This window comes from Xiphias gladius, chromosome 1, assembly GCF_016859285.1.
Source record: "Xiphias gladius isolate SHS-SW01 ecotype Sanya breed wild chromosome 1, ASM1685928v1, whole genome shotgun sequence".
NCBI classification, from domain to species: domain Eukaryota; kingdom Metazoa; phylum Chordata; class Actinopteri; order Istiophoriformes; family Xiphiidae; genus Xiphias; species Xiphias gladius.
This window is the reverse complement of record NC_053400.1, coordinates 15,637,621-15,653,544: the sequence shown is the minus strand read 5'-3', so window position 1 is coordinate 15,653,544 and position 15,924 is coordinate 15,637,621. Positions and strand designations below refer to the sequence as shown.

The following is a 15,924-nucleotide window of genomic DNA, read 5'->3' as shown; positions in this document are numbered from 1 at the left end:
AACCTTATAATTTGTGTTCTGTGAAGTAGTTTCTCCTCAGCACAGTGTACTCTGGAGCGCAGGCAATCCCATTTTATCATAAAATTTTGTAGATTACATTAACTATAGTTAGTGATCCATTCATGCACTTACAACTGTATCTTCTTGAAGGCCAGCTAAATGTATAAGGTCCCCCAAAGCAGTATTATTGAAATGTATACCTTAAAACACTGTACATGTATACATGCTCGTTTCACGCTCTCTTAAAAAGAATACAGACAACCTGAACTGACCTTTTTTTAATGAATAAGTCATTTCATTCAAATGAATGGAAGCATTAGACAGTTATTAAATAGAGGCAATTGCAAAGCAATCATCCAACATATTTTTGGGGAGAAAGGTTTCAGCTGAGGGTGAGGCAGCAACCTGACACTGAGCACAACTGTAAAGGTTAAAACCCATTTAATTACCTTTTTCTGAGCACAGCCGAAACACAGTGCCTACACACATGACGCAGAGTCTGCAGTAAAGGTCTACCTCCATCATACTGCACACTCAAGCGTTATCTAGTGTAGTCATGTCAACAAGTAGCATGTTTACAAGTTGTTGCGTCAGGATAGTGCGCCCTCTATTTTGGACAGAGGCTCTATTCTGATTGCTACCACCATTCCCCCAAACAACCAGTAAAAAAGTAACACTTTAACTAAAACTCAATGGATGACACGTTCAAACTATCAATTCGTGTTGTGACATAAGGCAAAACGTGCTATTGGTTGATTAGCCAGTGTTTTGGGATATCTGCCATTCAAGACATGGCAAGTGAATTACATTAATTCACTTGCCATGTACTGAAAACTACTGAGAACATGTCATTTCATGAGTTTCATCTAATGTGTCACCTAAAAGAAACAACACACCAGGCACTACAAAATGGCTGCCAGTGGTACTGTGTTAATATACTGTACACAGAGAATCTGATCTTAAACCCTTTGGATATGGCTACTTGGAAATAAATCTTATTCTGCAGAAAACATGCAGTGTTTTCTTTGCTTTATGCTTGAATATTCATAATTTAATATACTGTGTGTATTAAATTTATGAATACTTGACAGCTTACAATTCAGCTTGTATCATGATGGAGATTTCCACCAGCCATACATCAAGCCCTCTCACTGACAGCCAATAAAATCCACTGCCAGCCCAGATAAATGACAGTCTTATCAGTCCAAAGGTTGGTGCGTCAGTAATGAAAAGCTTGGCTGAAGCTGCGTTTGTGTCCTCCTCTGTTGTTGCTATAGCCACCGCCGCCACTCCGAAATCCATTGCCGCGGCCACCTTTTCCCCCAAAATTACGTCCTCTTCCACCTCTGAACCCTCCTCTGTCACCACGGTTACCGTTGCCAAAGCCTCTGTCACCACGATTACCGAACTGCTTCTCCTCCAACTCTGGGAGCTCTGTGGCTACAGTCAGTTGCCAACGGCGACCGTCTTTCCAGTTCTCCTGTTTAAGGAGGAAGTGGGGTGAAAAAGATGTCACCTAAGAAGCACTGTCAAAATATTTATATTTTACTCTGGATTATTCATTTTCACTTTTAATTTAATTCAACTTAATCTTGAAGACACTATAAACAGTCCATCACACATCTCGAACAGATGGGAGTTTTCACTGTTGTCCTCACCTGAATCTCCTTGACTTTGTCAGCTGGGACATCAAAACAAACTCCCTGTTAGAAACACAATAAGGGTGAGACGGTGAGTGTTTCTGTCCCACTTCGCCTTTCAGAGGAGTCAGTCTGTGGACCTGCTGTGCTCTCATAATAAGAGCCACAACAGGTATGGTCACACCTAGAGGGTTTAGTTTCTTGCTAACAGATGTTTTTCTGTTTTCTTACTGTGGATAATTAGCTCTGTTTACTGAGTGGCTGAAGTAGCTGAATTAACATATAAAATGAAAATTACTGTTTTTAAGAAGAAATTTCACAGGGACCTTTTCTCAATTTGCATTTTAATTTACCAGGGGCTTTCTCATTTATTTTTTCATTTGCCAACTCTATTATTATCATTTTGTGGCACTCTGGGGAGGCTTTTTTTTTGGCAAGTCCCTACTATTACTATCACCAACACCCCGTGGCTACCATCTGGGCCAAACTCTTTGTAGCCTACATCCCTGCTCTTACTTCAAAACTGTACATAAACAATGAAATATACTCTTCCTGGTACAAAGATTACTCAAAACCCTTTTCTTGCCTGAGCGCTTGAGCACACTGGTTTTGACGCGCTGACATGCTGACGTAAGCGTATTGTGTCATTTCCTGTTGCCAGCTTCTGTGTGACTGGTAGCGAGTTTTGCTGCTCTGCCTCTACCCAGTTAATTTTGCTATTTTTCTTCATTACAGCGGCTAATTATCCGCTGTACATTTAAATGTACATTAGTTCTGCTTAAGCACTCTTAGCTCTCTCTTTCTGCCAGCGATTTCCTCGCTACTTCACAGTTGTTTACACACTTCTACATCCACTAGTTAGTTTAGCTTAGCAGTTAGCGATGGCTTCTCGCTCTCCTGCTCTCTCTTGCTCGGTGTGTCGCATGTTTAGTTATTCCTCTGCCTCCTTTAGCGATAATGGTACATGGCTCAGTCAACTGGAAGCACGGCTCGGCACCATGGAAACAAAATCGTTAGCTGCTGTAGTTAGCCAGCCCCCAGTAGCCCCTGCGAGCCGACCCAGCGTAGCTCCCTCTCAAGCCAGGGCGGCTTGGTGACTGTCCGTAGCAAGAAGCCTAGCCCTAAGCAGAAGTCCATGGTTCACCACCAACCAGTTCACGTTTCAAACAGATACTCCACACTCAGCAACACATCCACTGAGAAACCAACTCTGGTTATTGTCAGCTCTATCTTGAGAAACGTGAAGTTAGCGTCATCAGTGACCATAGTCAAATGTATTCCCGGGGCCAGAGCGGGTGACATTGAATCCTATTTAAAACTGCTGGCTAAGGATAAACATAAATATAGTAAGATTGTTATTCACATCTGCGGTAACGACACCCGATTACGCTAATCGGAGGTTACAAAAATTAATGTTGAGTCGGTGTGTACATTTGCAAAGACAATGTCGGACTCCGTAGTTTTCTACAGCCCCTGCCTAATCTGACCAGCGATGACATGTATAGCCGCATGTCATCATTCAACCGCCAGCTGTTGAGGTGGTGTCCAGCAAACGACGTGGGCTTTGTAGATAATTAGCAGACTTTTTGGGGAAGACCTGGTCTGATCAGGAGAGATGGAATGCATCCCACTTTGGATGAAGCAGCTCTCATATCTAGAAACCCCCCGATCACTTAAATTAATCAACTCAAAAATAAACAGAAGAGGAGTTGTACACAGATTTCTAATAAAAATGAAGACCACCACTGCAGAAGTACAACGAAATAGGAGAATTAAATGTGGACTCTTGAACATTAGATCGCTCCAATCCAAAGCCGTATTAGTAAATGATCTAATATCAGATCATTATATTGATATATTTAGTCTCACTGAAACCTGGCTGTGTCATGACGAATATGTTAGCCTAAGTGAATCCACTCCCTCCAGTCATATTAATACCCACATTCCTCAAGGCACTGGCCGAGGAGGTGGAGTTGCAGCCATTTTCAACTCAAGCCTGTTAATCAACCCTAAACCTAAACTCAATTATAAGTCATTCGAAACCCTGGTTCTTATTCTTACACATCCATCATGGAAAACTTTAAAGCCTATTCTATTCGTTATAGTGTACTGTGCTCCTGGTCCATACTCAGAATTTTTATCTGAATTCTCAGAGTTTTTAATCAAGTTTAGTCCTTAGTGCAGATAAAGTAATTATAGTAAGTAATTTTAATATTCATATGGATGCTGATAATGATTGCCTTAGAACTACTTTATCGCATTGTTAGACTCAATTGGCTTCGCTCAGAGTTTTAACCACACCCTGGACTTCATTCTGACTTATGGCATCAGATTTGAACATTTAATAATCTTACCACAGAATCCTCTTTTATCGGACCATTATTTAACAACTTTTGAATTCCTGTTACTGGACTACACACCATTAGGGAGAAATGTCTTTTCTAGATGTCTATCGGATAGTGCGGTAGCTAAATTTAAGGAACTGATTCCATCAGCACTTAATTTACCACCAAGTTACAATATAACAGAGCAGTCCTATGCTGACTTTAGTCCCTCCCAAAAATTCCATCTTGTTGATAGTGCTGCAGGCTCAACGAGAATGACACTTGACTCTATTGCCCCTCTAAAAAAGAAGAGAATAAAACAAATGAGGTAACTGCATGGTTTAACTCCCGAACCCGCATATTAAAGCAAACTACGCGAAAACTTAAAAGGATATGGCGTTCTACCAAAATGGAAGAATCCCACTTAGCTTGGCATGATAGTCTTAAAACATATAGGAAGGCCCTCTGTAATGCCAGAGCAGCCTATTATTCATCTCTAATAGAGGAAAATAAAAACAACCCTTGGTTTCTTTTCAGCAGCTCTACTGATCCATATATTCCTATAGCTCTCAGTAGTGACGATTTCATGAGCTTCTTGTAATGATAAAATTCTAACTATTAGAGACAAAATTCACCACCTCCTGCCCTTGACCAGCACCAACCTATCTTCAAACACAGGCACCTTAGAAACAGCTGTGCAACCTGATATATACTTAGACAGAAGTTATTCTGCTTGACCCCTTACACCTCAGAAACACCTTATCCAACGATAAAGTTACTGTGGATGGCTTTGCCCTGGACATATCAGGATATGTCCTTTAACTCTCACCTAAAACATACTTCATGGACTGACTTTTCTCACCTACGTAACATTGCAAAACTCAGGCACAGCCTCTCTCAAAAAGACGCTGATGTGCTTTTGTTACCTCTAGGCTGGATTATTGTAATTCCTTATTATCAGGCTGTCCCATCAAATCTTTGAATACTCTCCATCTGATCCAGAATGCTGCAGCGCGAGTATCGAAAGGAACTAGGAAAAGAGATCACATTTCTCCTGTGTTAGCTTCTCTGGCTAATTGGCTCCCCTTAAATTTCAGAATAGAATTTAAAATCCTCCCCATCACCTACAAAGCCCTTAATGGTCAGGCACCATCATATCTGAAAGAGTTCATAGTACCCTATTACCCCAGTAGAACACTGCGTTTCCAGAAGGCAGGCTTGCTTGTGGTTCCTAGAGTCTCCAAAAAGGTAGAATAGGAGGCAGAGCCTTCAGTTATCAGGCTCCTCTACTGTGGAACCATCTTCCACACTCTTTTGGTCCGGGAGGAAGACACCCTCTCCACGTCTAAGAGTAGGCTTAGAACTTCCTTTTTGATAAAGCTTATAGTTAGGGCTGGCTCAGGCTTGTGTTTAACCATCCCCTAGTTATGCTGCTATAGGCCTAGACTGCCGGGTGACTTCCCATGATGTACCGAGCTCCTCTCTCCTCCTCTACATCTGCATGCATTCATATGGCATCAATGCTCGTCACTAACTTGACTTCTTATTTCTCCCGAAGTTTGGTGCTTTCTCGTCTCTCTCCTCTCTCTTCCTGTCGCTTTCTTTAGGTGTCTCTGCCCCTGTTGCTAGAGAGTCTGGATCTGTGAGTACAAACCACCCACTGCCCCCTTGATCCTGCTCAACACCCACTGCTTCAAATATTATGATTATCATCTATAATTATTAATTATAATATCATCTATAATTATTATTTCATTTTATAAGTACTATTATTCACCCTATTATTACAATTATTAGTTTTATTATTGGTCTCATTGTTACCCACCCGCTTGCTCATGCGGGAATGTTGGGTCTCTGTAAATATAACTGTAAAGAGTACGGCCTAGACCTGCTCTACATGAAAAGTGCCCTGAGATAACCTGTTATAATTTGGTGCCATATAAATAAAACTGAAGTGAATTGCCATCAAATTTATATTTTACTCAAATGTCATACATCAGCCATACTATAAACACAATATAATCTAAATTTGAAAAAACAGAAGTGTAATGTGTGTATTTTTCTAACAAGTATATACACACCAGCAGCACATCGCATATGTACATGTTTGTGTGTGTACATACTGTTCTGCCTTTGAGGAAGATCATTCTCTGAATTTGGTTCTCGAATTGTTCTCCAAGCTGTTCTTTGATGGTTTTCCAGGCGTAACCCAGATTGTGCATCTCCTGAGAACACACCAACTGCATAGTACTGTAACCCTGAAAATACAAACAGGAATAACAACTTAGTTGGAATTACAGTTATACGTCACCTATAAGCACAACACATTCATGGAGAAACCTAAGGGGAGGATAAGCGCTACATATTCAAGTGTGCAATAGAGATAACATGTCAGGTGTATATGTGTATCCAGGGGTTATTGCTTTTTTGGATCATCCTGTTATTTTGTTTTATTTTGTTTTGTAGCACGGCTGCAGTGTTGTGATTAACACTAACGCCCTACATGAGCAGACAAGCTATCTTTTTCAGAAAAAAAGCTGTGTATGAGGTTGAGCAGTGTTTGCTTTTATACAGGAGTGTGTCCAGATTTATTGCTATATATAATGTGCCTTATATATAAGGTGCCTTCATATATCTTACAGCATCAGAGTTGAGCAGTGACCTCTGCTCCAGACTTGTGGCTCCAGAAATATGGGCCAGCGCAGCAGCTAGTGCATCAACTGCTCCCCTCTCCTCGATCAGCTTCTCAGCTGATGCTCTGAAGTACCCGATAGCTGTAACTGGAACAGAGTCCAGAAACCTGGACACAATATAGAAATAAACTCATTACAATTTGACACTTAATAGCTTGCATTCAGGGAATTTGTTTCACATTGAGCAGTATCATAATTAACGAGATTTCAGTAGGACAGAGGCTTCGTGGAGCCACCGTTTAAAGCCTATGTAACCACCTTAAACCAAGTCAAGTTCCCCGAGTTATAATAGGAGTTCTCTCACTTTCCAGAATAACCCACCTGACAGCATCCTTGCTTGATGACTTGATGATATCATTGGCAGTTGGAACGCCAACTCGTCTGAATGTGATACCCTGGATTGGCACAAAACTAAATGTGTTTAGTTTGACAGTCAATGCAGAAACATCTCATGTAGTCATGAAGGTTGTACAGAATGTCCAAAAGCAGGTTATTGGTCAATAAGATGTTCAGTTTTCACACACTAATTTCAACTACAGGGAAAGGATGACTTTCAGTCTAGTTTTCTATACATTGCCACATCACCTCCTTCATCTCTGGTTTCTGTAATAAAACAGTCCTTCCTACACTTTTATGTCCTCCACTATTTTTGATCCTTTCCTCCCTTCTGTACACTATTGTCCATACCATGTGTAGCACAGATGTGACTGAAAACATTGTTTTTTTATTTTGGCTGTTCAAACGACTAAACCTGACGCTCTTTTTTGCCCTCTGTCTTCTTCTCCTTCGACTGAACTTAAAAAAGGACACATACTGCTTTGTTTTCTACGTAGCGCAGCTGGTCCTCTTCTTTCCTCTGGTAGAAACAAATGCAGACTCCAGTCCTGCCTGCTCGGCCTGTACGTCCTGAACGATGGATGTATGATTCCACATCCTGACAACAGCCACAGAGACAGAAAAATGTTCAAAGAAAGTAATGGTAACAAGCCTTTATGATTACTAATTTATGCAACACTGTTAATAAGAAAGTATGCACTTAACATTCATCCAGTAAGTGTTAATTGCTTAATTTTTTAATTGATAAACCAGTGCACATGAGTGTACTGCAGCTTTTTTCATTTTTAATTCAACACAATCTGAATCTTGCAAATGCTGCTTTTTAAGTGTATTGTCTTATGTGAATGGAATCTGCCCCTTTAAGATCAGAACATAATTATACATCTATAATATAACCTCTACATAGTAAAAAAAACAGTATGTCCAATATATGCAAAGATATACTTGAGTTAGAAAATTCTTGGACATTACTGGCAACACGTCATACCTTGGGTGGAGAACACTGGACCACCAGGTCGACTTCAGGGATATCTAATCCACGGGCTGCAACATTGGTGGCAACTAGAACCTCAAAGGCCCCATTCCTGAAGCCCTTAAGCGTCAACTCTCTCTGTTTCTGAGGAATATCACCATGGAGGGACTGGGCACTCTAAAAACATAAAAAGAAAAAGAAAAATGAACACTATAGAATTTGCTTGCTTTTCTCTAGTCTTTCTTTCCATTTCTAAAGGCACTGCCCACAGGAATTGACACAAACACTCCAACAAAATTAGAAAATAAAAACAGAAAACATAACAGCCCTGGTTAACAAATGTATCCGTCAAAACTGCCAAATCTTACAAAACTGTCACTATTACTCTTTTTATGGAGTTACGTGATATAGGAAATGTTGGTTGATCATTTTTAAAAATTAAGGGTTTTATGTATTCTCTATTCATAAACTGCAAAGTGTGTATGCATGTGAAGGTGTGTGTGTGTGTGTGTGTGTGTGTGTGTGTGTGTGTGTGTGTGTGTGTGTGTGTGTGTGTGTGTTTCTCAACCTGTTTGATGGAGGCATTCATGGAAAGTTCGTTGGCCTCTTTCTTTGTCTCACAGAACACAATGGTTCTGCCGTGGCTGCCGCTGTAAACCTGGATCACATCACCTATCACAGCTGCACGCTGTGACCAGTGGCATGCTATGGCCAGATGCTACGGAAGAAAAACAAACAGACAGAGAGACAAATAGATGTGTGTGTGAGGGGGGGGCATTTTCATTAAAGCTGCTGGCAGACTTTAACTTGTACTTCATCAAAATTCCAATGGTATTGATGATGATGATAAATACAGCAATTGTACTGCAAATGAACTTGCCGTGCTTTCCTGATGGAGATACATGTGAGTTTATTTTAGTCTCAACTACTTTAACTGTTCCTGCTTACAGGCACCTTTGAGAAATTTAAGCCTAAGAACTAAGAATGCTTTTTAAATTGCAGTCATCACATATGTAACGCCCCTTTCACCTCTTCCAGCTCTTTCTTTCTCTCTCTCACACACACACACACACACACACACACACACACACACACACACACACACACACACACACACACTTACTTCCACAGTTGTTGCAGCTTTCTGTGTTTTCTTGCCAATCAGGTCAACATGTTTGCATTCCGGTCTCATGTATTTCTTGGCCACTTCATAGACCCAGGAGGGGCAGGTGGCCGAAAACAGCAGAGTCTGGGGGTTGGAGTCACAGTCTAAAGAGGAACACACGTGCACACACACACACACACACAGAAAAAGACACTGTTGTAATTGTGGGGAAAAAAAAACCATCATTCTCTTGCATCTGTAACTCCTATCAGTTCAATTAGTATTTCCCTGATTTTACAAACATGATCATCCTAAACCCAGAATTACATCTACCATGTCACAAGAAACACATCCCAAAATGGTTGCACTCTGTCTTATACACACAAATATGAACACACGCAGAAGACAACATACATGTTCTATCTAAAATCTGAAGGAACCATAATAAGACTTTTTTTTTAACATTTTCTAACTTTAATTTCACAAACCAGCACACACAGATTTACTTTACCTTTCTTATATGATGAAGCCAAAATTTCTTCAACCTGTTCTGAAAATCCCATGTCCAACATTTGGTCTACTTCATCGAGGACAACATGTTTCAGTTTTGAGAGGTCAAGTTTGTGGTTCTGGATGTGGTCTTTGATGCGACCAGGGGTTCCAACCAAAATATCGATACCATTACGGATAGCATCAACTAGACAGGAGGAAAGGAGTGGAGACAGTCACTATTAATACTGATGTATAAAGTATGCTGTGAAAAAAAATGCTGTCAAAACAGCGGACGGAAACCACATTAAAAAACAGAGAAAATTGTATTTACAAGGTCACTTTATGCATTGTTTTAATCAATTTAAATAGTTAACCCTAAAAAGTAATTTATAATAAAACAACAAAGATAAAGAAGCATTCAATATGAATAAATAGAATCTAATGATTTGAACCATTTCAAAAACTACTTCTATTAAAGATAACTGTATTTTTGCATAAGACTTACTCTGTGGGTTGTATGAGCTGCCTCCATAGAAACAGGCGATAGACAGTCTCTTGGCAACGTCTTTGAAGTCCTTAGAGACCTGGATAGCTAACTCTCTGGTTGGAGCTAACACCAGGACCTACATGCAGACAGAAAAGAGACTCAGTCATACATGAACATACTCAGAGAGCAGCTGATGCTTGGACTCTGACTGACGCTAGTTGTCATTGACCGGTGTGTATGTGTGTGCACCTTGGGAGCCCGGCCTCTGGTCAGCTCCACTGAATCCTTCTGGAGCTTCTCCACCAAAGGAATCGCAAAGGAGAAAGTCTTTCCTGTTCCTGTTCGTGCTTGGGCTATTACATCTTCTCCATCATACACAGGATTAAATGTCTTCACCTGAATGTCAAACAGGTAAGAGACTCCCCGAGCTGAGAAAGTGATAGAAAGTGAGGAGAGGAAGAAAGTGGAATGACAGGACAGGAAGAAAGGACCATCAATGTCATTTGTTATTTAGCACAACTCCAAAGCACCTCAGCAGCTCCAAAGCCCACTGTTAACAATCCAGCATATTTTTTCAGTAGTGACTAGTGAGTAGTTGTGTCTAATGGGAATTTATGCACTAATTTCAGTCCATAACAGTGATCAACGAATTTCAAATTCAAATTTTCATTATTTAAATCAACATAGCATGTGTCAGATCACTTCTCAAAAGCTGACACAAAATGTCTATCGTTATTAAAAGCATGCGTATGCAATAAAAAAAGCAGGTGTTCAAACATAATAAATATGTTATAAAGTGTTATAAAGTTTTGTGCAGTGCAGAGAAGTAAATGTGTCAGATTTTCAACATATACCAGTACAGATCTGGTCTCGAGTCACAAATCTTAAAATCTATGGTATAATTATGATGTAAATATAATTTTTACCTTTCAGTTTCCCAATGGTGACCTGGGAGATCCGGAAGTTAGAGAAGGCCCCTTCCCTCTGCTCTGGTGTCTCCTCCTAAACAGATAAACAGAGTCAGTCTATATGACTGTTTTCTTACTCTACAGCTAAAGTGTTCATTAAAGAAAACCCAAAAATGTCAAGGCAAAGACTGAAAAGTCTAAGTTAATGTAATATGACCATAACAAGCAAATTAAATTTAATGGAATAATGTAAGTTTACATAATTAGTAAAACTTTTACAAACTTAAATGCTGAGTTGGGAAATTAGCTGCTTTGCAGTTATCTTGTAATTTTTTTTTGTTACTTTAATTATTAATATTTCCAAAATCTTCTGTGAGCTTCCTATATTGCGGACCAGCCCATTCTTTCGAAGATATTCTAGCCACATTGCTGTGCCTCTACTTTTATCCAACTTATCATAAAATGCACAAATAAAACTAAATTGTGACACCTGCAAATAAGGATGTACTAACAGCTTCCATTGTCTTCACCTTGATTTCTCTATAACTATCAAACAGAACTCAGATTTTGGAGATACTATAACAAATATTGGGAAAGAACTCCATTAAAAACTCAGGAAGAACACAGATAATTATTCTATTAACCAGTAAGTAGAGTTATCATACTCTCAGTATCAACACAAACTTTTACCTTTTCCTGAGAGATAAAACTGTACACAACCAGTCAATGGGTCGTACCGTTTCTTTTTCGCTGTCACTGGCTGACTCTTCACTTGACTGTGACGGTGTCTGGATGGGCGTCTGAACAGGGTTGTTTGGGGTGGAATGTCCGTTGGTTGCTGCCTCTGTTATTTCTTTCTTTTGCTTCTTCTTTTTTTTCTAAAACCAAAGATAAAAATGGAACAACCTTTTTTCTACCAGGGCATAGTCAGAGAATATGCATTTATATTTATATTAGCAAAACTCTAATCTGACAACTATCACCTCTACAGCCTTTTCACCATTTAACAGGACAGAACGTCGCACAGAACAAACAAAGATTAGAAAATCTACTACAATGGAAACCGCTTATAGTGATCAAAAAGCTTGGGACAGAATCATTCCTATAAAAATGCTGTTTTAATTATTGCTTAATAGAAATCAAGTAGTTGGCTTACAGTGTTCATTTTGGGTCTTTTCATTTATGACAGCATATGGAAAAAAAATGTTGAGCCGTCGTAGCATACTACTGCATGCTTTCACATGGTTAGGCTCTCTTCTAACTTATTTGTACGAGGTATTTTGACTGCCACAGTGTGTTAAGACCGTGCCTGCTTTCTGCCTGCGGACTCATGCAACATGTAATATCTTCCTATACTCACACTGCTGTGGCTCAGTGAGTTACTTTGCCCTCCTGTTCTTGCCCCGCTCGCGTTTTGGGAACTTGACAATGCATAATTATCCACCCCACTCTCTCACGGCCTCAGGTATGTTAGGTGAGTGACATGTAATGCTTTCAGCCCGACCATCCAGAGTAAGCTTGGAGCAGGAGAGGGCCACGGCACAGTTTATGTTAATTTAACTTTTTTAAAAAATTAAAAATTAAAATTAAAAAAAAATTAAAAAAAAATCAATAAATAGTGAATAAATGTGTAATAAATATACAAATCTAAATTAGATGGTAATCTCCACGAGAAATAAAGAAAAAGAAAAGAATTTGGTTAGAATAATCATCCGCTTATAGTGGTTTATTTGACCCGGACAGAAGTGAACAATAAGCAGTTCCCATTGTACTACATATTTGTACTAATAACACAGAACTGACCTCGTTGTCTCCTTCAGTGTTCTTCTTAGTCTTTCGCTTTGGTGTTTCAACATCATCACTGTTGCCATTCATGTCTGTGGCCTCATCTAAGTAGCTGTTCACTTGATCCGCTGCCAGCTTGTCTTTTTTTTTTTTCTTCTTAGGTGCTGGAGGTTCACAGCCTTGGTCCTCCTCCTCCTGCTCCTCCTGGTCCTCCAACTGCTTCTTCTTCTTCAACTTCTTGCCCTCCTTGGTCTTGTTCTTCATTCATTTTTTTTTTTTTTTAAACAGAAACAATAAAGGCAAATAGGTTTCAGTGAAACCGAATACTGTGCAGCTACCCAACATTTGTTAAAAAGGCTACCAGGGGATGGTCATATTTTCTATTTAATAGATACGTTTCACACATTTAATTTTACATTGTATTTTTTTTAATTTAAATTAGATATTAATATTAATCTTAATGAGAGGTCAAAAATTAAAGTTTACTGTATTTGAATTGAATAACCAAGGAGACACTCAGATCAAGTTGACAATTTTTTTTTTTTTTTATTTTTTTTTTTTTAAATTGTGTCTACATTAAGTGAATTGCTCTTGGTTGACTAATTGATCATCCATCAAGGTAAAGTTAATCAAACCCCTTTAATCTCTTCGGACTGTTGCACCAACTTATTTTGGCTTTGGAAACGGCTATTTGTGATGGCTGTTTTTCAAAACTTTTGACACTTTATATAGTACACACTTATTTAAAGCAAATATCTTCAGTTACACATCAACGGTAGTTTAACAAAATCCGAACTTAAGTTATACTTACTTTAAGAGGAGCTTGAGTTGGGATTGTTTTGTGAAAAACATTAATACTCCTTAGTAGCATTTATCATTAAGTTATTTTTTTAAATTTTATTGTTACGAGGAGGTTTCTTTGTATACTTGAGTAACAGCAGACGACCCCCAGCTGTATAACACGACATCAGGTCGCGACCACAGCGGCGCAGATACATACACGTGTAAACAGTATCTCAGAGGCTTCCATGCTGTAAACCCCTACATCCATGTGAGCTGCAGATCAGCTCTGTAACACGTGGACAGGCCATGTGACTTTAAAGCTAGGCTGAGTGGCGAACGGCGACAACGTATGCTAACCACATTACCACATCAGTGGATATTCACTTTCTTAATTCGTCCCGCAGTCGATTACATTACGTTAACAATGTTTCACTCCAAGTGTGGCTACATAAACCTATCTTACGTTGGTCTGCTAACAGTTAGCTGGCCAGTTAGCCGAGGTTTCAGGTTAGCATGTTCAGCCACATGTTGTCAAACATGGAGCGGCCGGAGCACGATCTACGCGGATTTTTTTCACTCTGTCTTGAGCGACACGACCCCTTCTGCTCACCTTCAGGGTTTTAGCCTCGGTGGCAGTGTCCAAGTCTTCTTCCATGGTTTGGTCCTCGGTGTCAAAGATGATTTTTGACGGCATATCTGTTCCCTGATGAAACCCCTCAGCGTAGACACACAGGCAAACCCACGGGCACGCGGACGGAAAGGAGCGCGCAAGGCGGCGCCAGGAAGCGAGTTCAGGAAGTAGACCTAGAAACAGAAGCAATAGATAAACACTAGAGCCACCACAGACCAGAGCGAGCAAGAACTAGCACACCTCAAAACGCCACTGTCCACAAGACATCACTGGGAGTTCTGCACTCTGCAGAAGAGACAAAAGGCAAGGTGTGATTTTATAATAAAAACTTTTTTTTTTTTTTTTTTAAATTCTGCTAAGCCTTTCATGACAAAAAAAAAAGAATTGTAAAAATTTGAACGGCGTGCAATAAATCAAGAGTGTGTGACAGAAATATGAATGAAATTCAACCACACAAGCATAAGAATATAAAATATTTATTTATTTATTTTATAAACGCTTAATAGCAGAAACACTGCGGAAACCACACTGCCCTTTAAACAATCTTCAGTCAACACCAAAACGGTAACGGTAACACCTGGCCAGCAGATGGCACACCGTGTCCTGTCCCGAGGCTTTGTCCTTCAGTGTGAACGCTATCCATGCATGTGTGACGATTCATTGCATAAAGTGCATCCACATACTTTCTGCATTGTCTATCATGAAACTAATAATCTTTTAATCACACGACGTTCATACCCAAAGAAAATGAAACCTTTAGAAACTACATAATATGGAGAACTGCAGTTAACAAGTATAGTAGTGCTGGATATCACAAGGTAACTCAAGATCATCGTCTTTTGCCCACAGGAACGATGGTATCACAATACAAGTACTTCATAATATCCTGTGTGTCAGTGAAGGGGAAAATATAGCTCTAAAAAAGAAAAAAAAAGGGGGGGGGGGCAATATGAATTAATAATACTTTATGCATTGAATTGAATTAACTTTCACATTGTTTTATAGATAGCCAAGATGAAACTGAGCTGGAACACACAACAAGGACACGTGCTATCACTTGAATATCAAAGCGCTGTAAACTTGCAAATGGACGAACTGGCACAATTTACAGCTTAGAATTCAAATGTTTGTTGTAAAGCAGATTCTGCCTTAGTATCACAAAAGGACATGTTGCATTATGGTTACAGTCTGTCAGTATCAGAGTGCCAGAGACAGTACAATAATGTATTGAGATAATGTAAATAATAATGGCACTGTGATGACAGTTCCACTTTAAATTACAAAATCTATGCCAGTATTCTGTAAACAAAGCCATCCATAAAATAAATATAAAGCAAACAACAGCAAATTTCAAATACAAATTAACACATTTTTAAGAAACACTGATGGTATTACAAGCAGTACAAAAATACAAAATAGTAGAACTGCAAAAATCAATCAATTAAAATACAATAAGTAAGGCATAACGGAATGGCAGGTTTGATGGCAAAAACATGGCATACTATTGTATTCACAGTTATCGTAACGTAATTTAACTAGGCATATTCCATTCATAAAAACTGAGATGGCCAAAGCCACGTATTGGCATAACAATGGCATATAAATGAATTTTGCCCCTTTGCCATAGCCAAATAGCGATAGAGTACAGCACATTCACAAGCAAATACATGGCTTGGAGTCAAGTAAATTGTAGATTTGACTCCAACTAAGACAAACTTGCACGCTCCTGCACATAAACAAAGTCAGCGTCACATCAGTGTGGACAGC

General features: G+C 39.4%; 1 protein-coding gene across 1 annotated transcript; it reads right to left on the bottom strand.

Moving 5' to 3' along the window:
• Positions 1-263: 263 nt before the first annotated feature.
• Positions 264-14,332, bottom strand: ddx21 (DEAD (Asp-Glu-Ala-Asp) box helicase 21). The gene is made up of 16 exons (XM_040128695.1): positions 14,137-14,332; positions 12,762-13,001; positions 11,696-11,836; positions 10,977-11,052; positions 10,300-10,478; positions 10,069-10,186; positions 9,583-9,768; positions 9,090-9,235; positions 8,535-8,684; positions 7,982-8,143; positions 7,472-7,591; positions 6,979-7,052; positions 6,605-6,764; positions 6,088-6,222; positions 1,659-1,703; positions 264-1,480 (listed from the first exon to the last, which is right to left on the bottom strand). The coding sequence occupies exons 1-16, from the start codon at positions 14,218-14,220 to the stop codon at positions 1,220-1,222; spliced, it is 2,277 nt and encodes a 758-aa protein (XP_039984629.1). The 5' UTR covers positions 14,221-14,332; the 3' UTR covers positions 264-1,219.
• Between the last annotated feature and the right edge of the window lie 1,592 nt (positions 14,333-15,924).

Excerpts from the sequence above, each read along its gene's own strand:
- ddx21 (XM_040128695.1), bottom strand. The coding sequence starts at position 14,220 with ATGCCGTCAAAAATCATCTTTGACACCGAGGACCAAACCATGGAAGAA. Across the intron at positions 11,837-12,761 it reads ACACTGAAGGAGACAACGAG|AAAAAAAAGAAGAAGCAAAA; the intron begins GTCAGTTCTGTG and ends CTTTGGTTTTAG. Across the intron at positions 6,223-6,604 it reads CACTGCTCAACTCTGATGCT|GGTTACAGTACTATGCAGTT; the intron begins GTAAGATATATG and ends TTGTATTTTCAG.